At 32.9% G+C, this 22107-nt stretch overlaps 5 protein-coding genes across 6 annotated transcripts; 3 read left to right on the plus strand and 2 right to left on the minus strand.

Moving 5' to 3' along the window:
• Positions 563-1638, plus strand: LOC109132996. Its single transcript, XM_019245518.1, has 3 exons — positions 563-714; positions 851-1054; positions 1171-1638. The coding sequence occupies exons 1-3, from the start codon at positions 675-677 to the stop codon at positions 1560-1562; spliced, it is 636 nt and encodes a 211-aa protein (XP_019101063.1). The 5' UTR covers positions 563-674; the 3' UTR covers positions 1563-1638.
• On the plus strand, positions 2241-4616 carry LOC104789023. 2 transcript variants are annotated; one of them, XM_019245491.1, is made up of 6 exons: positions 2241-2513; positions 2633-2986; positions 3074-3307; positions 3437-3850; positions 3954-4190; positions 4290-4616. In XM_019245491.1, exons 1-6 carry the CDS (start codon positions 2321-2323, stop codon positions 4595-4597), a joined length of 1740 nt encoding a protein of 579 aa, XP_019101036.1. In that variant the 5' UTR covers positions 2241-2320; the 3' UTR covers positions 4598-4616. The 2 variants fall into 2 exon arrangements, with proteins under 2 accessions (XP_019101036.1, XP_019101037.1); XM_019245492.1 differs by having other exon boundaries at positions 2693-2986.
• On the plus strand, positions 8320-11668 carry LOC104786213 (serine carboxypeptidase-like 46). The gene is made up of 10 exons (XM_010511569.1): positions 8320-8663; positions 8762-8863; positions 8940-9035; positions 9605-9697; positions 9777-9856; positions 9952-10239; positions 10333-10457; positions 10919-11011; positions 11098-11215; positions 11375-11668. The coding sequence occupies exons 1-10, from the start codon at positions 8411-8413 to the stop codon at positions 11522-11524; spliced, it is 1398 nt and encodes a 465-aa protein (XP_010509871.1). The 5' UTR covers positions 8320-8410; the 3' UTR covers positions 11525-11668.
• LOC104786214 (cysteine-rich and transmembrane domain-containing protein A) lies at positions 11718-12593 on the minus strand. Its single transcript, XM_010511570.2, has 3 exons — positions 12468-12593; positions 12154-12340; positions 11718-11943 (listed from the first exon to the last, which is right to left on the minus strand). Exons 1-3 carry the CDS (start codon positions 12508-12510, stop codon positions 11883-11885), a joined length of 291 nt encoding a protein of 96 aa, XP_010509872.1. The 5' UTR covers positions 12511-12593; the 3' UTR covers positions 11718-11882.
• On the minus strand, positions 17354-18914 carry LOC104786215. Its single transcript, XM_010511571.2, has 2 exons — positions 18648-18914; positions 17354-17886 (listed from the first exon to the last, which is right to left on the minus strand). Exons 1-2 carry the CDS (start codon positions 18855-18857, stop codon positions 17536-17538), a joined length of 561 nt encoding a protein of 186 aa, XP_010509873.1. The 5' UTR covers positions 18858-18914; the 3' UTR covers positions 17354-17535.

Below are 22107 nucleotides of genomic sequence, written 5' to 3' on the forward strand. Positions count from 1 at the left end.
TGATGATATGTTGAAAAGAAAAGAGATGATAATATCAGTGTGTCCATCCTAGAGAAAGTACATGATGATACTACAATATTTGAAGATCGATCCACATTGATACAATGATGTCAAAAATGAAAAAGACTCATCTAATGCTATAAAGATCATCAGTAGATAGGAAAATTTTGACATAAGTGTGCATTATTTTAGTTTTGTGAATAGGATCTTCTTTATATTACATCGAAATAGAAAGAAAAAAAAAACATGTCATTCGTTGAAAGCTGGCGTAAATGGGCGACGATAATCAAACTAATTAAGGAAGGAGAGTCACGACTCAAGACCATGGGATGAAATGGGTGACGACGTACGGACGTGCTAACCAATCCGAATTCAATAATTAAGCACGATTTAGAGCTGAGGAGAAAGCAAGTATCGAGTCTAGAGTTTTCTTGTTTTCAACGTGTGTAACTAAGATTAATATTTATTTTAAATTCTAGTAAATGTTTGTTTTCCAAACCTTATATATTCTTTTTGTACAATCGATAATTCAGAATAGTAAAGTCGCAGATAAAAGGAAAAGTCAACCTTTCAACCCTAATTTTACTCGTCTTCTTCTTCTTCTTCTTCTTCTTCTTCTTCTTTTATCTTTGTTTCTTTTCCCAAAGTTCAATAGTGTCTCTCATCTCTCAACCATGAACCACGTCGTCACCTCAAAAGGAAAAAAAACTACAGGTAAGATCTCTCTCTTCCTTGCTCTGATATCACTTAGATATTGATTCGTAATAAGCTAACTAGTAGATAGATGTCATATATGTCTGTGAATCAATCAGTGGATCTGGATTTAATTAGATTTGTAATCGTTTTTCAGGGCCTTGGTACTCGATCAACACAGTCGTCTTCTGGCTCGTCGAGGAAACCCTAGCCTCTACTGATCATTTGATTTCCAGTTGTATCGGAGCAGCTCTTCCGAGAATGGGTTATATTGGTCCGTTGTCAATATTTGCTTTTGGTACTAAGGAGGAGCACAGCTCCATAGCTTCTGTTCCCGGAATTTTCTTCTACGAATCCCTAGGTGATATTCGTCTTTCACATATATAGTAAACTTTTTCATCACTTTTTTACTTTCTTAAAATTTTCTTAAATTATAGTATTATTATGTTTCTAATCTCTTGGTATATTTTTTTCCAGATAATAAAGAGTCTACTATAATCCAGAATATGTTATTTCGCATGACTACACATGCATCTTCCTTGTCGGAGGAGGAAGAAAAATGTTTAATGTTAATCATAAAAAACCCGCGAAAAGACGACGAGATTCTCAGGGTTCTTGACGCTTTGGAATCAAGAGGTTTCCATGTTCTATTGGTTCAGCCTCCTCATGATGATGATGAGGCACAAGAAGTATTATTTAGTTCTGTAGACTCAGTTTTGCAGTGTACTAGATTATTAGATGGTTCAAGTCCTATCGACTTTGATGACCCTGACAGCTTTTGTTATAGCAGCCAAAGCAGCTGGGAGACTGATTATTCTGATACTGATTCTGACAACCTAGACGACTCTACTAGCTATACTTGGTGGTAATAATCTCTCTATATGTATTTTGACGTTTCCATCTTTCTTTTCTTTTGTTTAACTCTGCTTTTGAGTTCAAACATTATTTTCAGTCCAGTAATGCCTTCTTTAAATTTCTTGAAGAATTTTTAGTTTCTATCAGAGGAAAACATTCAACTGTTATCAATTTTTTTTGTTTTCCTATAAAAGGACATCCTCTTTTCAAATCGTTCCAAAACCACTATAATGAAACGTCGTAGCTTTTGGAAATATTGTGCTCGGCCAGAAGTTCCCAGTGTGAACCCCACGGTCCCCAATTTTTTGCAGCTCTTTTTTGGTAATGGGCTCATATTATTGTCTTGCAAAATAGTTTGGGCCGGCCCTTATTCTATTATATTTTCAAGCTTTTTTTTTGTGGAAAGGTTGCTGCACACATCTTAACCCTTAATTTATGTTGAGAGATCCAACGGCTCAGAATAGTCAAGTCGCATATAAAAAGGGAAGTCTAAGCTTTCAACCCTAACTAGTAATTTTACTCTTTCTTCTTCTTCTTCTTCTTCTGAGTTTCTTCTCCCAAAGTTTCAATATAGTCCCCTCTAATCTCTCAACCATGAATACAGGTAAGATCACTCTTCCTTGCTCCTAGAATCACTCGATATCGATCTGTAATAGTTAAAACTAGCAGAGTGTTATAATCGGGTATATATATGAATTCGTGCTGTGTCGTAATCATGGTGGTTATTTAATGCGTTATCGCAGGTGGTGCTAACACATGCGTGTTCTGGAACATGGATGATTATCCAATCCCTAAAGATATGAAGCCTAATATGATTTACTTGAACATTCGATCAGCTCTAGAGAGAATGGGTTATCATTGTGGGGATTCTAAAATCATGGCTTTTGCTGACAAGATTAAGCTTGACGATATCGTGTTAGATGAATATTTCGATGCCGGCATATGTTACTACCAATCACACAACTGTAAGTCAATGCGAATTCCTTCTTTAACTTCTTCTTCTTTAATACTCTACTACTACGATGTACGATCTCCTCTGTGATATATATATATATATATATATATATATATATTGTATGTGCAGTTCCAGATATTAGAATGTTATGGGAATTGATTTTTGGATTGGGCGATGAAAAAAAACCAGCAAATTTGATGGTAATCTCAAAAAGTTTCCTTGAAGACAAGGAGACGAAAAGAGTTATTTGGGCTGTGAAAGCAAGAGGGTTCAATGTTCTCTTAGTACAGCCTCAACCTCAGCATGAAAGCAGCCAAGCAATATCAGAACAGACATTTCTTCATGATCCAGACCTGCTATGTTGCTCTACGTATCTATTAGATGGACGAAAGGCTATGGACCAAAGTGAAGGAGCAACCTTATCTTCTTCTTCTTCACTAGTTGTCAATAATACTTGTCGCTCACGCTACCAAGATTTCTCTGGTATGTATGATTCTCTCTTTCTTCCTGTCTCGAAATTTATAAGTTAACTGTGTAAATTCAATTTAATTCTTCTTGTCATTTGAGCAGAGCCTACCAAAACTGTCCCAGGGAGTAAGACAGGTGTCTTCTGGGACACAAACGAGTGCCCATTCCCCTATGATCTTGATCCTGAAACCATAATTGAGAGAATCAAATTGGCTCATCAACGTGTTACCGATGGTGTGATGTCAAGATGGGTTTATTATGCTGAGGAGATACCCTTCTCGGATGAAAAAATACTTGATCAGTTTCACAAATCCAGAATCTATTTCGTTCCCCAAGGTATATATATATATATATATATATATTCATTCTTTTTTCCTTAAGCTCTCTCTCTCTCTCTTGTTCTTGTACACTACTACTCTTTTCGTATTATATGTAATCTTTTATCTTCGTTTGATATATATATAGTTCCCGGGGATAAAACTGCGAGAGTTGTTAGGATGGTACATGACACTCAACTATGGGAACTGGACTGTCCTCTAGACTATCGTAAACAATCGAATGTGATTGTAATCTCAAATGACATCAGCTGCCAAGGAGACATTGACTTCCACACTCGTCTTAACTTCCACACTCGTCTTAACTTTATGTATGCGAGAGGTTACAATGTTTTCTTAGTACAGCCTATGGATATCGCACAAGAAAAGCTCACTGCCCCTGATTGGCCTAGAGGGATACTAGATAACGCTTTGGATTTCAGAATAACCGTAGTAAGTACTAATAATAGGTGCAAGAAGAAGAAGAAGAAGAAGATAAAGAAACATAAGGAGGAGGCAGCGGAAACGCCACAAGTCGAGACCATGATCAGACAAGATTTCTCCAGTAAGTTTTTTTTTTTCTAACTCAAAATAGTTAATCTAATTCATATGACATATATAGTAAATTAATGGTTAATGAATCTAATCCAACTTTACTGTACATGCAGAGCCTCTCCAACCAGTTTCAGGGACTAGGCTAGGCGTCTTCTGGGACCTCACTGATTACCCAATTCCTTTAAGTGCTTCTCATCCTAAGATGATCTATGAGAGAATAGAATCCGCTCTTGACGAAAAAGATTATTATGGTGTGATGTCAATATGGATTTATTCTCCTGAGGAGGCCCAGCTCCCAGATGGCGTGCTGGATAATTATCAGAGGGCCGGAATACATATCGTTCCCAAAGGTAAATTCTTTTTTTCATTATTATAAGCTCTCTTTAACACTCTTTTTTTTTTTTCTCTTTTGCATATATATAATCTATATATCTCCATTGATAATGTAGTTCCTGAGGATAAAACTGCGAGAGTTCATAGGATGATACATGACATGATTTTCTTCGAAATTGACAATCCTGTGAGGTATAATGTATCACCAAGTGTGATCGTCATCTCAAATGACATTCCAGGAAAAATCAACTTAACCTTTTCTCTTTCCTGTTTGAATGCGAGATCCATCAATGCTTTCTTAGTTGAGCCTAAAAAGCTCCTATTAGATGATGATCTCGAGTCATCATTTAGGCCGGAATGCCTATTTGATGTAGGTGAGATTGTTGGCACATACTCCCTCTCTATCATAATAGATATGTTTTAGGATTTTTACATGAATCAAGAAAAACATTTATTATTTAACAATAAGTGTATTATTTATTTATAATATTATATTTTTATAATTATTAACCAATAGTATTTCATCAAACTCTTAAATTTTCATTTAATGATTCTTGAACTTTGCAATTTCTTAGCATTAATTGATAAAAGTATACAGAAAATCATCTATTATGATACAAAATAAAATCCTACAACATCATCTATTCTGATATAGAGGGAGTATTTATGACCAAACTTTGAGGAGGATTCCCCGGAAACAGAAGACTAGAGCTGACACTCTTTATGATATATACTAAGATTTTAATCTAGACCAGTTATTTGTAACTTAAAAAAAAAATTAAGTTGTATTTGTTTGTTAATTTTGTTTATGTTTAGTGTTTAAAGTTTCTTTATTTTCTATTATTAATTTTATGATTTAACATTTTAACCTGCTGTAAACATGAGACAGTTTAATTTTACATATTATTATTTTAATCAATTTAATTAGATATATCTAAGTTAATGATATTTTAAATTTTGTAAAAGATATTATTTAAAATAAAGAACCAGAATAAAGCAAATAAAAATTTATAAATTTAAATGTATGATAAATGAAGCTCTTTGTTCATATGTATTCGAAATCATTTTGGTTTATTTTATAGTATAACTTTAAATTATTAATTTAGATATGTGATATTTTATACATTACGCATTTGTTTTATGCATCGATTGAGTAATATAAATATACTGAAAAACAAATATTTTAAATAAATATAATATATAATAATTCAAAACAGTTAAAATATAAAATCAAATAAAAGTGAAAAGAGAATCATATATTTATGTTTGAATAAAGTAAAGAGATTAATTGAAAATTGACACAATCTAGAAGAAACTTTCAAAGATCTTCCATATAATTAAGTATAACTGAAAAGATAAATCGTCAGTGAAGTGACCTTAGTGCTTAGTGCAGTGGCAAGAGGTAAGTCCATGTGTAGAAGGCACCAGCACACCTCTCATCATTCCAGCATCTGACACATGTCCATAATTAATGTTAACTTAAAAACATGTAGTCTCTTTTCATATTCCACTCCAAAAGTTAATGATTCATTCATCATTGTTCTATATTTAATTGTAAAAATCATTATTAACTAAAGTTGAACTTTTTCATCTTATATAGAAATGTTGTAATGAAGGGGAAGGGTTGGGCTATAAAGGAGAAGATCACTCACTCAAGATTGATGTAGATATTTTTTTTTTTAAAATCAAATAAAATAAACATTGCTAAGTAAGCTAATTGTGTGGCAAATTGCTTTGTTAGTGAGTTTTGTATTATTAAAGGTTTCTGTCTCTATAAAATCTAACAAAGGTTCTCTCGTTCCCGGCGAAACAAGATCATAAACGAATTTTGTGATGTACTTTTTATGTTAGTGATATTGTTGAAAAGGTTACTAGTTAGAAAAATACTTCAATGTAAAGAGTAGTTGTTCATACGTTCATTTCAATTGCATTAGTGCATGATAACAAAACTAGAAATTACAATGATCAAATTATAAAAACATGACATGACATTTAAAAAGATAAAAAACAAAAATAAAATAAAAGAAAACTCGCGGCGTAGCGCGGGTAATCACCTAATATATTTAAATAGGTTACTATAAATTTGTGTCCTCCACTACTACTCTCATAATAACTACAGTACTAGTCATCTCCCATGTTCATTCTGTTATTTATTCTGTTTTCAACTACTATTTAATCATGTACGTGGGAGCTGTTCTTCCTTTTATTTTTTTTCAAAGTAATTTAATGGATTTATTGCTTTAGGTTAATTTATGTTGTAAGTCCCAAAAAACACTGATATTTGCTAATTGGGCACATTTGCTAATTGGGAATTTATGTTGTAAGTCCCATATGTTTGTATATGGTTTTTGCGTCTGAAAATATAACTTCGAAAAATAAACCCGATATGGTGTACTACATTTTTGTTCATGAACTTAAATAAAAAAAAAACAAAAAGAACTTAAATAATGTTTAAGGAACACAATGCAATAATTATTAGATGTTGCAAACAAAATTAATGATCAAAACTTAGAAGTAAAATAGAAAGATGAATGAGAAGGTGGGGATGGGCCAATGACACTCTTTTAGCCAACCTATAAAGGCAAAAGTTGTTCTCAGTTTCACACCAAACTAAACTTGTGTGTTCCTTTTCTACCTCTATTTCACCCTACAAAAAATTGTTACTGTAATCATTTCTTTTAGGAGGAAGAAAGATAATTACGTTAACTGTGAATGGAGCACGCTGCAGGGAGCGTATATCCAGGTGCAAGACGGGGTGGGTTAATGGTTGGTTATTCATTGTTTGTCGTCATTCACATATATGATGTTTTGTAGAGTGTATTCAAGAAATAAAACCTACTTGTCAAACATATCAATATATCATTCTCTCTTATAAAGGTGTTTTCTTCAAAACCAAATCATTGTTTGGTTGGGATTCTTAATTGTTCGCATCCGCATCAATCAACTGACGATCCAAATTTTACTAGATCATGTTCGCATAAAATAAAACCCGAAATCCCCACTTTCACTTTATTATGCATGGTGTAGCCATTAAAACCTCTTATTGTTGTAATTATCTCAAAGACCAATATTTGTATGAAATCCAAGAAAACATTTAAGGTTAACTGGAAAAAATCTACACATCTTTCACACTTGGAAAAAATAGTTGTGTGGATTGGTCTTGCAATTGGGTGACGCATTTGTTTTACAACCACATCTACAATTTTCTTGACTTATTTACTCGAGTGTCTTTTTCTATACCATGCCTATTTTTTTTTTTTAAATAGAAACAGGACCACATTCATGTCCTTTTCTAACTTTATTAATATCTTAAAAATCGAAATGAATAAAATAAATAATTTAGGAAAATGATAAAAGGATAATGAGATTTTTATTTTTGTTTTGGTGGGGGTTTGAGTGAAGTCCAGCCACGCCAAGGTCCATTTGCTGATCACTCACTGACTTCAAACATGACCAACCGTTTCTTACTTTTCTTCATTGTTTATTCGTGTTTACTGTGCAATAGTTTATTGTAAATAAGATTCCTATGAAATAATAAGTTGAATAGCTAGCATCACCTCTTGACCAAAAAAAAGAAGAAACTAACCATCACCCGAATCAGTCAATGATTCAAAAAAGAGAGTCTTTTTAGTATCTATCTATCTCTAAGAAGAAAACCAAACCTTAAACTATGAATGATAGGTTTCAGTTGCCTTTTGTTTTTTTTTTTCTTTTGGATCAAAAGTCTTTTTTGTTTCGCAAAATTAGTGGAACTAAGATCATAATTCCTCAAACATGATCTAAACCTTGTTGGTTGAATGATTACTCAAAAACACTATAAATAAATTTTTTTTGATATATTTGTAGGAAAGAAGTAAACAATAATAGTATATGCAACACTTTTTTTTTTGTTCTTTTTTTTTTGACATCATAGATGCAACATTTAAAACAATAGATAGCTCTAACTTCAAGACTTTTCAACTCATTGGGATGCCATTATAAAAACAAAAACTTTTACCTGTGAATCACGCGGCTTACGGCTTTTTCAGAGAAGAAANAAAAAAAAAAAAAAAAAAAAAAAAAAAAAAAAAAAAAACTTCGATATTAACAAAACAAAAAATCAAAAAGTGATTTTCTTGATATAAATGCCATATACCAAATGGAGAAAAAAAAAAAAAACAAACCCACAAAAGTCATATCTCTCTCTTCTCTTCTCTTCCTTCTCTATTGACTTGGTGAAGAAGAACTACTACCTACGATGTCTCTCCTGCAATGTCTAACAGTGGCGACTGCGCTAATCCTGTTTCTTCAAACTCTCAGTTTAGTTAGCTCAACTGTTCTGTCCCGGGCCGATCGGATCACCCGTTTACCCGGTCAACCACAAGTCGGGTTTCAGCAGTACTCTGGTTATGTCACCGTTGACGAGAAGAAACAGAGAGCTCTGTTTTACTACTTAGCTGAAGCAGAAACCAAACCCATCTCTAAACCTCTCGTTCTCTGGCTCAATGGAGGTTAAAATATTAGCATCTTTCATCTTCTTTATTACAACACTTTGAAACTTAAATATCTGTAATAAAAAATAAAATAAAAAAATTGTTGATTCTTACAGGACCTGGGTGTTCATCAGTAGGTGTTGGTGCATTCTCTGAGAATGGACCTTTTAGACCAAAAGGATCAGTCTTGGTGAAGAACCAGCATAGCTGGAATCAAGGTAAGTCCTTGGATCATTCAAATTTTACATCTTTCGACTCAATCTTGATTTAGATTTTGATTCAAAATTGTGCCAGAGGCTAATATGTTGTATCTGGAGACACCTGTTGGAGTTGGATTCTCTTACGCAACTGAGAGCTCCTCTTATGAGGGTGTCAATGATAAGATCACTGGTATTATTTTAAACCTTCCTTTAATTTATGTTTCTCTATTTCATTCATAGTTATATGATTCAAAACGTATAAATAAAATCTTGTCTCTCTCTCTCTCTCTCTCTCATAGATTAGTGATAGTGTACTGATTTATAATAGGCTTTGTATAAGAAACCCAAATTTTGTGTCTTTTGTCCCCTTTTTCTACTTTTTACTAAAAACATAGTACCAAAGTAGTAATTGTTATGCTTCTAGTTTCTAGATTACATGTTTTGAATTTGAGTTTTTTTTTTTCATTCTTTTTGGAATTTAACTTTGTGAGGATGATGTTGGGGTGCATGCGATCTGTTTCTTGTTTGATCACTTTTTAAAAATAAAATAAATAATAATTATATGTTTCAGCTTTTATGTGTTGTTGTTCTTTCTCAGTCTGACAAAAAGAGAAACTAAAAAAAATTAAGAACTTTTTGCAGAATTCAGATCACATCTGAGGATTATTCTCTTCTTCTTTGTTTCTTTTTGTTTGTCTTCACATATCAAACATTCTAATCTTTGTCTTTTGTGCACATTTTTGAACAAAAATTCTCTAGCAAAAGACAATCTTGTGTTCTTGCAAAAATGGTTCCTCAAGTTCCCTCAATATCTCAATAGAAGTCTCTTCATCACTGGTGAAAGCTACGCTGGTAAACATTAGCTTTTCTTTGTAAAATAGTAGTTTTCGTCGCTAAAAATGTATTTGATTAAAATGTTCAAAATTTTTAGGCCATTATGTTCCTCAGTTGGCTCAGCTTATGATTCAATACAACAAGCAGCACAATTTGTTTAACCTCAAAGGCATTGCTGTGAGTTAATTTCTTTCATATCATCCTCTACTTTTTCTATATGTACATGTAATCCGGTTATGTTCTGTTCTTTGATTTGACACTTGGTTTTGTAGATTGGCAATCCGGTTATGGAGTTTTCGACGGATTTCAATTCACGAGCCGAGTATTTCTGGTCTCATGGTTTGATATCGGATCCAACTTACAAAATGTTCACATCTTATTGTAACTACTCACGATATGTGAGTGAGTACTATAGAGGAACAGTGTCAAGTATGTGCACTAAAGTGATGAGTCAAGTTAGCATAGAAACAAGTAGATTCGTTGACAAATATGATGTTACTCTTGACGTCTGCATTCCCTCTGTGCTATCTCAATCCAAAAGAGTTAACCCTCAACCTCAAGTGAGTTTAGAAGCCAATGAAAGTTTTTTTTTTTTTAAGTTGTGTTAGTTTTGTTCTTGTGAGTTGTGACTGATATTTCTTTAAATGATGTAGGAAATGGGAGAGACGGTGGATGTGTGTGTAGAAGATGAGACGGTTAACTATCTTAACCGGAGAGATGTGCAAAAAGCTCTCCATGCTCGGCTTGTCGGAACTCGCAAGTGGTCTGTTTGCAGCAAGTAATAATATTTCTTTCATAAAAAATTTAACTGAAATTGTCTATATGTGTTTTTCGGTTTGGTTTTACGATTTCGGTTCTAGATTAGTTCGGTTTTACAAAATTTTGGATCGATACACCGGATTAGAACCTAAATATGCTTTTCATTTGGTTCGGTTTGGAAAACTTCAGTCCAATCTCGGTCCTATTTAGTTTGGATAATATATAAACAATAAAAAATATAAGTAAACATAGTTAGTTATACTGCTGCATATATAGATGTTATAGTTAAATCTAATTTTAATTTGTACTTGTATTAAACAAAATTTTACTGAATTTTTGGTTATTTCATTCCGGTTTAATTGCACTATATTTGGTTTATTCATTAGATAAACAATGTTACCATTTTTTTTGAAAGTTCAGTTCGGTTGGTTAAAGTTCGGTTTGATATTTACAAAAGGGTTTTATCGTGATGAACGACAGTGTGCTGGATTACGAAGTACTAGACGTGGAAGTACCAACGATAAATATAGTAGGAACTCTTGTTAAAGCTGGAGTTCCAGTTCTTGTGTACAGGTAAATCAATGTTTCTTCTAGTGGAGTTGTCAAGTTCTGTTATATATACTTGTCTTGATGTGTCTTTTATGTTACAATAATAACAGTGGCGATCAAGACTCTGTGATTCCGTTAACCGGAAGTAGAACACTAGTGAAGCGACTGGCCGAAGAGTTGGGACTGAGAACAACTGTGCCTTATCGAGTTTGGTTTGCAGGACAACAGGTTAGCATCATGACTACATCTAAAAGGGTGTTTTCATTCATGGTGTTTTAGGTCTTCGATATGTTTTTTGAATCTACTATTAATAGGCTTCGGTTCGGATACTTTTTTTTTTTTGAATATCCCGCAGACGTACTTACTTATTAAGGTTTGGTGTAACAGGTTGGTGGGTGGACTCAGGTTTATGGGAATATATTGGCGTTTGCTACAGTGAGAGGAGCGGCCCATGAGGTACCGTTCTCGCAGCCTGCTAGAGCGCTTGTGTTGTTTAAGGCCTTCTTGGGTGGTCTTCCCCTCCCTGACGAATTCTGATGTTTTTACGATTATATGAGCTTGTAAGTAAACATTACATCTATTAGTAAACAATGCCCCAAAATGGCTTATATTTGATTCAGGGCGTGAAAGGAAAATACTTGGAAATTTGTTTTTATAGAAATGTGATGTATTGTTCTTGAATTTTCAAGATTTCCAAAATAAAGAAATGGTAAAAAAAAAAAAAAAAAGATTTAGTACACTCATCTCCTGCTACTTTTGGAAACCCAATGCTGTTTCTTTTATTATTAGAACTCCAAGTTTCATAAACAAAACAAGAATTCTAATTTACTCGATACAACAGGTACGTAAAACGGATCAAAAGTAGATTATAGAGAGTAACATTCTCATATAAGAATTAATAACGACTTCTAAGGCAGCATTGTTCCAAGAACCAGCAACAACATAGCGCCGTCAAACTGCATCATCACCAAAGTAATAGAGATTAATGGAAAAGAAAAAAAAAAGAGTTTACTTCCATTTTTTACCGTTTTATCAAATTGAGTTGACTCATAAATATTTATAGTTTAAAAAAAAAAAATACAAAACCTCTTTAAGTCGTTAACACATTGAAAAGGTGTAAAACCTAAGAGAAAGGTAATATAAAGACATTAACAATTGGAATTTACCATCTTCTTAGAAAAGGGAAGCAACCATCATATTCTCCTTCTCCGTAGTATTCATCTGATCTATATGGACGCAGTGGTGGTGGATGCGGCTGACCGTAGCCGCCATAGTAGTCTTGATACCTCGTTCTGGTTGGTGGATACGGTGGCGGCGGAGCCTCTATCATCGGTTGGTATAGTGGTGAAGGACCTGCCAAATTCATACAAATATATACACATGCATGGGTTTAATTTATCTTTTCACCTAGTTTTGAACATATATAGAGATAAATTTACAACGAAGACAAAGTAAATTATAAAAATGTTTTGAGAATTGCCTGGTGGTCGATTTGACTCATGAGAAACATGGTAAGATGTCATTGTGAAGCTTTAGATTTGCAAACTCGTTTTGGCAATGGAAGACACCTCTCTTTTTATCTTATGAAAATGGTCTAAAGTTGTGTAGTCTAAAACGAAGAGGTTAAGTCTTATCGTAGGGAAGGCACTTGGCAATTCTTTTGTCGACGTGTTGGCTTGCAAACACCGTGACTGAGCTATTTTGCAGTTTTGTATCCCCCGGTTTAATCCAATTTGGGTCGGTGCCCTCCGGTTCGGCTTCATTTTAAATATCCAAGTCCTCTGCTTTTCTTTTTTTCCTAACAAATGTAATGGCTCATCATATTGGTAACTACTGTATGTTCTCTTTTTGTCGACAAAACTAAAACTTTTGGTTTGATAAGTCTAACTCAGATTTTGATCAATTTGGTTTAAGAAATCTTGAAATAGAACTAGAACTTGCTTTCATAGAATCCAATTCAAAAATTTGAGATGTTTGTAACTTGGCCCGGATAGTAATTTCTTTTATATTGTTAACAATTCATAAACTAGTACATGGCCCGCATAAATTGCTACTGCCCATATATACAGGCCATACCAGTGATGGAAGGCAAAAAGTTCTCGATATAGTTCATCTTCTTAACAGTCATATTATAAAGTATGCAACTTAAAGTGGTCTATCACGGCTACGCATGGTAGGACATTTGTTGTTTTTCACTTTGCGACTATTCCCAATTATGACACAAACTGTTTTAGAGCAACAAAGTCATGTACTTTTTATTCAAACATCTCTGTCAACAGAATTACAATAACTTTGCTCCTTTGTGAACCGCAGGTTTAGGCTGAGTGGAATCACAAGTTGCCTTGAACCAAAAATTGACATTAGCACAACCGGGGACATGTTTCACACGTCTAATCATTTTCTCTACGAACCCCTAATGACGCATATTTGTTGTATGAGATTCGGTTTCACACGTCTAATCAATTTATAAAAGGAATATCTTTTCAATGAGATTCGATTTTGAACATTGGTATCTACTATATAAACTTTCAAAACAGTAATTCGAAATGCTCGAGTTTATTTAAATAATCATATTATACAAAGTTTGGTTCTCAAAATTGGTAACTCACCAGATCGTGATATACGTTAATTTAAATGATCAGAGATTAAAGTTAAAAATTCACCAGATCGTGATATGTGTCAGTTTTAGTGATTAAATATCCAAGTTAGTAACTCATCAGATCGTGACACGTATTAGTTTTAACGATCAAAAATCAAAGTTAAAAACTCACCAGATTGCAACATGTGTCAGTTTTAACGATTAAATATTCAAGTTAGTAACTCATCAGATCGTGACACGTGTTAATCTTAACGATCAGAAATCACATATCAAAGTTAGTAACTTATCAGATCGTGACAATGTTAATTTTAACGATCAAAAATCACAGTTTTCAAGCTTAGTAAAACGATACATAAGCTAATTGTAATCTTATTATATTAAAAAAAACTTTGTTAATCCTAAAAGGAAAAGGATTGTAAATACACCCCTCTATATAATCAAAGAGATGATGACATATTTTTCAGCAAACAAAATAATTTCGACTAGCTTTGTTTTTCTTGGTAAAATTTTCTTCTTTGTTTTTATTAACCTTTTGTTTAACACATCATTATTCTTGCACAAGTCTCAAAGCCAATTTTTTTGTTGTCTAATCGAAGCAACTATATAAAAATATTCCTAGATATTACTACGTGTTTTTGTCATCGTTTCTTTGAATTTTGTTTCGTTTCTCAATTTCATAATGCATACTACGCAATCTTTGACTTTGAATTGTTAACAATGTTTCTTATGCATAATAACTAAAGTTTTTTGGATTAACAAATTTATCACGGTGTTATTATTATTTCTATTAATTTGCATGACAGGTAGCATAAAAAAAAGATGAATACACAAATGCAAGATAACAACATAGATTATATAACACTAGATCAACTAAACAGAAAGCGTCTTTATCGTCGAACGATTGTGCATATTACAATAAAGTGGGAAGCAAGAAATTTAAAAAAAAACAATGAGCTCATTGGAATAAATTTTCTCATAAAATAGAAAAGGCATTAAGGAAAATATACATAAAATTATTAATTCTAAAAAATGTAAATACTCACTTCTATATAAACATAAATCGTCTCATATTATTCATCTAACAAAATAATTTATTCAAAAATATTGCTTTCAACTTTGTTCTATTGGTCAAACTTTTTTAATGGGAAGACAAATTTTCCTTTTTTTTTTTAAACTAAAATATACTCCTACTTTCTACTTTTTCAGTTTGAAATAGGTAAGATTACTATGTTGACCCAAAAAAAATGGAAGATTAATATATGCATCTTCTTTTTCTAATTTTGTATTTTAAAATTTATTGTAGTAGTTTTAGATTGTTTTATTTAATTTATATTTTCATCTTTGAATTATTTGAGATTCATATATTACCGTGCTTATAATTTTCTATTATTTCATTAATTATGTCAAATTAATTTTCTTCTAATGTTTCAACCTTGATTGGTTGGTCATAGACATTTTTTTTTTGTGCAAACATAATTGTTACCATTTGTTCAATCTCAAAAGGAGATAAAGAGGAGAAGATCATCAAGCTAATGGTTGGATAAAATAGACTAATCAAACACAAGTCTACAACAAACATAGATAGATTGGGAAAACATAAATCATTGTTGATAGATCCATAAGAGCTTGAAGACAGAGGCTATTGTTGGGTACAAACCAACGTCCCACATCAGAAGATTAGAAAAAGAAGTTTCTAATATATAAGTCAAGTCCAAACCTATTTAGTATGAGGCCTTTTGGGAAGGAGCCCAATAAGAAATCCGTGCGGGCTTTGCCACCTAGGCCCAAAGCGGACAATATCATACTAATAGGGGAGTTGGCTTGGGCTTGGAAAGCCCAACAATTGGTATCAGAGCCTAGGTTGAAATAAGTGGACCTATTAGGCGGATATGGGCTTAGTGATCCGTGTGGGAGAAGCCCCTCAATGTGACACGATAAGAAGGGTACCTTGTGAATAAGGAAGAGCACCGAGTCAATGGTGACAAGATTTCGCTGAAGGGGAGACCTAAGGTTCGTGGTCCTTGGTTTGAGGGGGATTATTGTTGGGTACAAACCAACGTCCCACATCAGAAGATTAGAAAATGAAGTTTCTAATATATAAGTCAAGTCCAAACCTATTTAGTATGAGGCCTTTTGGGAAGGAGCCCAATAAGAAATCCGTGCGGGCTTTGCCACCTAGGCCCAAAGCGGACAATATCATACTAATAGGGGGGTTGGCTTGGGCTTGGAAAGCCCAACAATTGGTATATAAGATTGAAACTTGAAGAATATAAGAACACCTTTTCTTATTGATTTAGAAAACTCTCTCAGTAACTAAATCTCTCTTTCTCTCAATTCTCATGGAACACCTCTCCATAGACTCATATATTTATATGTTCTATCTTTTCCTAAACCTATTAGGATTAACATATTACAACTTAAGAATTTAGGAACTTTTTCTTTTCCTATTCTATCTCTTTAGGCAACTTCCTAGGAGATAACTTGTTATACAAGTTGGAATTAACCAACAGAGGCTACATCATGGTGTGTCAAATAAACTTCCATGAATACATTGGAAAATTTAACATTAGTTACTATCAAAAGATTTTGTAACGTTGGAAAAGGATATTTAGTTTCATTGGTTGCTGGAGCAAGCCGTTTTGAGATAGCTAAAAGGCATGAACATGTTTTCTCCACACATGAGGAGGACATAGCCGAGATTCTCTCTATGGTGGAGAAGGTTGGACGCAAAGTTATCTCCCCAAGGGAGGAAGGCAAAGCGAATGTTCTCTCCATGGTGGAGGAGGTTAGACGCAAAGTTCTCTTCATAAGGGAGGAGGGCAGAACTGAGGTTCTCTCTATAGTTAGTCATACATTATTATCATGTAATTTTTTTTATTCATAATGTTTTTTGGGCAACAAGTTTAGTGATTAAAGAAACTATGCAAAAGTGAAAGTAAAGAGACATATAATAGTTGCATTAATTTGTTCATATAGATATTTTCAATGTGGTGGTTAATAATATATCTGTAACATACAATATACCTAGATGTAAAAAATACATTTTTAATAGTAACATACATAAAAATTTGTATATGGATATAAATCAGTGTATTATAGCAAAAATTTTTTTTTTAAATAATATACAATAAATTTTAATATATTTTATTAAATTATATTTTATTTGTAAAACTTTAAACTCGCACATCGGACGAATCATTATCTAATTTTGTATACAGTTCAGTACTAATTCAGTTACTATAAATATCAACAAATAAGATGAATGACACGACATGAGTAACACCTAATTAAGATGAATACCTTTTCCAACATATGATAGTAAACAAGTATATAGTGATGAACAACTGTATATAATTTATTTTATTCTATATGTAATATAAATCCTAGTTAAGTTAAATTATTATATCTTATCTTTAGATAATCTCTAATATTTAGAGAATCTCTTTCAATCGTTTTTAGTTTTTCTTTTCTTATCTCTTATATTTATCCCAACATAATTAAATAAAAGAAAAAGGTTTCCAAGAAAATTTAGTTAGAATTTAAAGAAAGGATTCTGATAAAAAAAAAAAAAAACCATGAAAATGTGGAGTCACATGTTGCAATCATTATGATTAGTACCACTAGTCTTTTAAGAGGCGCGCGATTCCTCAGGGCTCATTTCATTGACCAACTTTAATGCAACAACAACTAGTATTATTCTTATTAAACATTGTATTCTCTTTCAACTTGTAAAGCATACACACAACTCGTTTATAACTTGCTTACCATTCTCGGTTAAAATTCAGACTCATTTTTACTGCCTAAACATTATTACCATTGAAATTCGTGTTAATGCTCCCCACTCACAAGAGAAACCACTAAGTTATAACAATATTATGAAGATTAAAGTAAAAAAAGAGGAAACCTAAACAAATTCTCATCTGAATAAACAAAAGAGATGAGATGTGTTTTAAGGAGAAACAGAATGAGGTCGATCGAAGTGAAGTAGCTGAGCTGCACATTTGGGACAGTCCTCAACATGCTTAGGAACCATGAAGTACATGAAACAAGCTTTGCATCCAGCAACCACTAGCACATCCTCTTCTTCTTCTTCTTCATCATCTTCCTCATCTTTCTGATTCTCTCTTGATGATGGAGATGACTCTGATGAAGACTCTTCGCTGTCGTAATATGAACTATCTTCTTCTGAGCACACTGTTCCATATGATTCTCCACTGTCAGGATCTGCATTTATCACCTTCCTTGGATCCTCTTTCACTCTCATTCCGTTTTTCCAGTTTATGTAGTAAATCTCTCCTGTCTAAAACACACACACACACAAGAAAAAACCACCTCCTTAATTTGAATCATAAAGTAAGAAACTTAACTCCTTTTGACATAAAAAGTTTTTTTTCTTTTTCTTTTTCTTTTGTCTTACTACTATCTTAGCAAATTGCAATGCACCCAAATTGTGGTTAAGACAAAAAGGAAAAAAGCTTTGGTCCTAGATCTATATATGAGCAAATGACTATGTACTTTTATTATATGTATGTTTGTGGTAGTGCGGCATTGATTTATCAAGACAAATCATTTGAACATGAAAAACACAACCATTTGTTTGTTTGTTTTGTATCCTTTATGTGAAAAAATCATATCTAGGAGATGAAAGATTGGCTGATAAAAAGCATCAAAAAAGCAAAAACAATCTCAGAACTTAGTTACATGGTCAAGCATTTAAAAAAAAATATATCAGCAAAAGTATTCCATATAAGGCTAGTCTTTAAAAACAAGCCTGAAACCAAAAAAGCCCTATGAGCAAGATATATATCTATATATATATATATATATATATACGGTCTGAGAAGCAATAAATGCATCATCGCAAGGAAACAAGAAAAGCTTTAAACAAAAATTCTAAAATCTTTCTCCCCCAATGTACATTTAATGCAATCAAAAAACATGAAAACGACACGAGTTCGAAGTTGTAGTGATCACTTTAACCTAGATAACGAAAAAAGGAACAAAAAAAAAAAACTTATAAAGACGAAACTCATTTGTTATTGTAATATGTTTAGGGATTACCTTAAGATCAAGACACTGTTCCCAGTGACAAGGAAGAGATAAGTGAGAATTGAGCTCCAATGTTCTATCTGAGATCGGAGTAGTGTGTCCGTTGCTGGACGATCTCCCAAACCCATCTCCGACGACCCTTCTTCTCCGATCATTAAGAGAACAATTCTGCATCGATTTCTCCAGAGACTCAGTTATCGTCTCCATGTTCGGTGCTTTCATCTCGCAGAGAAGAAGAAAGAGGAAACAAAAAAAGAGAGATTATTCTGTTTTTGAGATAGAGATTTTAATAATAAAACCAAAGGGAGGAGGAGATAGGAAGAAAACAAAAAAACAGAGTGAAAGGGTAAATCCGGGAATTTAGCATAGGGGGTTGGTTAAAAGAAGACGCGCGATTAGGAGAAGCGCGTGGGGTGTTATTTGGGTAAAAAGAAAAAGTGGACCTTTAGCTGTCAGAGAGACCAAAGTGACCACAGAGGAGGAGAAAGAGGCTCTCTCTCTCTCTCTCTCTCTCTCTATCTATCTCTCGCACTTTTGTCTCACGTCCGTGTTACCGTGTTCTTGTGAAACCCCCGTATGACCCATTTACAGTTAGGTGCACACGCGAGAGGTTCAGGCGCGTTTGGATTAAGCTTGCGCATGTTGATATCGGTTAGTGCCCTCCGTTAAAAATATAATAAGAGAAGAATAAAAAGGTTCAAATCTTGGGAAGAGTTTTGTTTAAACCCCCTCTGATGATTTGTTTTAGAAACAAGTAAACAAATCTTGTAAATTTAACGTTGCTATCGAAAAGAATGCCGGAACTTCTTTTTTCTCTTTTCTTTTTGGTAAAGGAAAAAAAAAGGTGTGTATATACATTGAAATCTACAATTCACTCTATCAAAACCATCTCACATGCATAAGCTTCATATATATACACATTATATATGTAGTCTCGATTATCATTTTCATCTCATACACGTAGTCTCGATTACATTCCAATATACGAATGATCAGAGTCTCATGCACAACACATTAGTCTTCTTGCAAACGACACTCATTTGGTACATGTTCTTTTATTTTTAAATGGTACATGTTCATATAATACTTTTATACTTATAGTATTTAAAGAGTGAAATGCAACAACAATAAATTATCCTATGAATCTTTGTTAAAAAAATGTGAGTTCAAATCTAAATCTCCAACTCGATAAAAAAAATATTATGATCAAAAAGCGAAGGCATGAGGTTTGGTGCATACATCAAAAGTCAATAGCAAACAGGATGGTATTTTCCGGGATAGAATGACTATACGACAACTAAAACTAAGTTCGAAAATGAAATGAATCTGGCCGTGAGATGACAATTTTTAAAAAGCCAAGCCTTATTAATAATGCAATATGATGGGTGGAGCAAAATAATTGAAGAATTGAAAGTTTTCTATTTTATTTTAGAGAAAGTCAACCAAAATATAAAGAAAGTAAAGGCAAAATGTCAACATTTTAGCTCATTGGACTAAAATATTTTTGTGTGTGCAAATGCTCTCGACCCTTTTCCTCCAATTATTAAAAGTTTGTAAAAACTTTCATAGATTTCTCACCTCACAAATCTTTTAAATAATAAAGTCAAGAACAATCACGTACGTCACATATAAATTAATTAGTTAAAGTCCAAGATCATCATCACCATGTTCCGACTCTCATCCTTTGTTCATGTAACAAACAATACACAAAGGAATGAAAAAAAAAAAAAAAAGAGAGAGAAAAGAAAGCCCATGCATATATATTTTCTTTCTCACCCAAACAATCCAAGAGTGCCATGTGATATTTAAGATATTAGGTACAAACATGAAACATCAAGCATGCTATATTTTGTATAGTGTGTGTTAATCAAGTTATTAGGTACATGCATGTATGTATGTATAACTTTAACTTGCATAACGTTATAGAATTGAACTGGTAAAAATAAATAAACCCATACCATGCGTACATAACAAACACGCAAAGAAAGATAACTGCCTAACTAATTACATTTTTCTACTTGGTTGCAAAAGTACAAAAGAGAAGATAGAGAGAATGAATTGTGATAAACCAATAGATATAGTGCCAATAACATTTTTACACTATATACCAATATACATATATGTAAGGCATAAGATGTATTGTCTGGAGGAAAATGACGTTTCCGTAAGAAAGAAAGAAAAAAATAAAGAAACAAAAAATAGTGAAAGAGAGAAGTGCAAAGGGGAATCTGTTGGAAGTGTAGAAAGAGAAAGCGACGACCACACCACACCACACCAATCCAGTGTTGTTCTTTTTCTTTCCATATATACAAGAAGGATTTTGCATTTTATTATAACCAAAAAAAAATATTGCTAGTAAAAAGGTTTTTGTTTTTTGGAAGAGTTGTAAATTGTAATATACAGAAAGAGAGACAATGGGGCCTAAAGAAGGGAATCTCTGAGGAGAGACAGAGATGTTTCAGATCGAAAGAGACGCCAAATTGTGTCTGTCACTCTTGTATATCTCTATGTGTGTGGGTCTCCTCCTCCTTCTTTCTCGAAACCAAAAAATAATACACCACCTCATCCTTATATTCTTAATATTAGCTTGTATTATGTACATATATTCACTTTTCTCATGTGTGAAAAATAAGAAAACCCAAAAGTAAATGTCTAATTTATATGTAATCTTACATAGTTTACATTTGATGGTAAAAATAATTATAACTAAGAAAATATTTAATTTTTGATATTTTTGACTATAATTACAATAATTTTAATATTTAAATACATTGATTTTACATGTTGATATTAACTTTTAATTATATAACACACTTTAATTTTAGTATCTAATTAAATTACTATTATACGCGGTAAAAAAAATTACTATTATATTTTCCTATAAGCTATAAACGTTGGAAAAAGAAAGATTATGCGCATGACATATTTAGTTTACAGACTGTAGATATTTTCCAATCAGAAGCCGATGAAGGACTCTTATCTGAATTTTGTCGATTGTTGTTGTGCGTCTTAATGTTAATCAGCCATTCAGCCCTTACCATATCAAAACCTGAGAGAGAAATTTATGCTTTCATTTTTCTATCTTATGGGCTTGGGCTCCAAAAACATGGTTTGAAAGCCTTGGGCGTGTATATTGATTCTTTTTGTTTAATGATATATGAATTACACATTTGTAACAACCACAGTTCGGTTAACGATGACGAGTTGACGACACGTAGTGTATTATATAATCTATAAAACTACTATTTTTCTTCGGCAGCAAATTTCACTATTAACGAGTAGAAATTTCGGGGTTTGGATTTGGATCAGTTGTTGGAAGTGAACCACAATCAAATGAACACTATTTAGTCGCATACTATCTTTCTTTACTAGCATAGAGTAAACAGCGATGGCATTTTTCGTTTAACAACAGTACTTCTGTTACCCAAAGAAAAAAAAAAAACAGTACTGACTAAAATGAAGTACTGGCTCT

The sequence above is a fragment of the Camelina sativa genome, chromosome 5 (assembly GCF_000633955.1).
Source record: "Camelina sativa cultivar DH55 chromosome 5, Cs, whole genome shotgun sequence".
NCBI classification, from domain to species: Eukaryota; Viridiplantae; Streptophyta; class Magnoliopsida; order Brassicales; family Brassicaceae; genus Camelina; species Camelina sativa.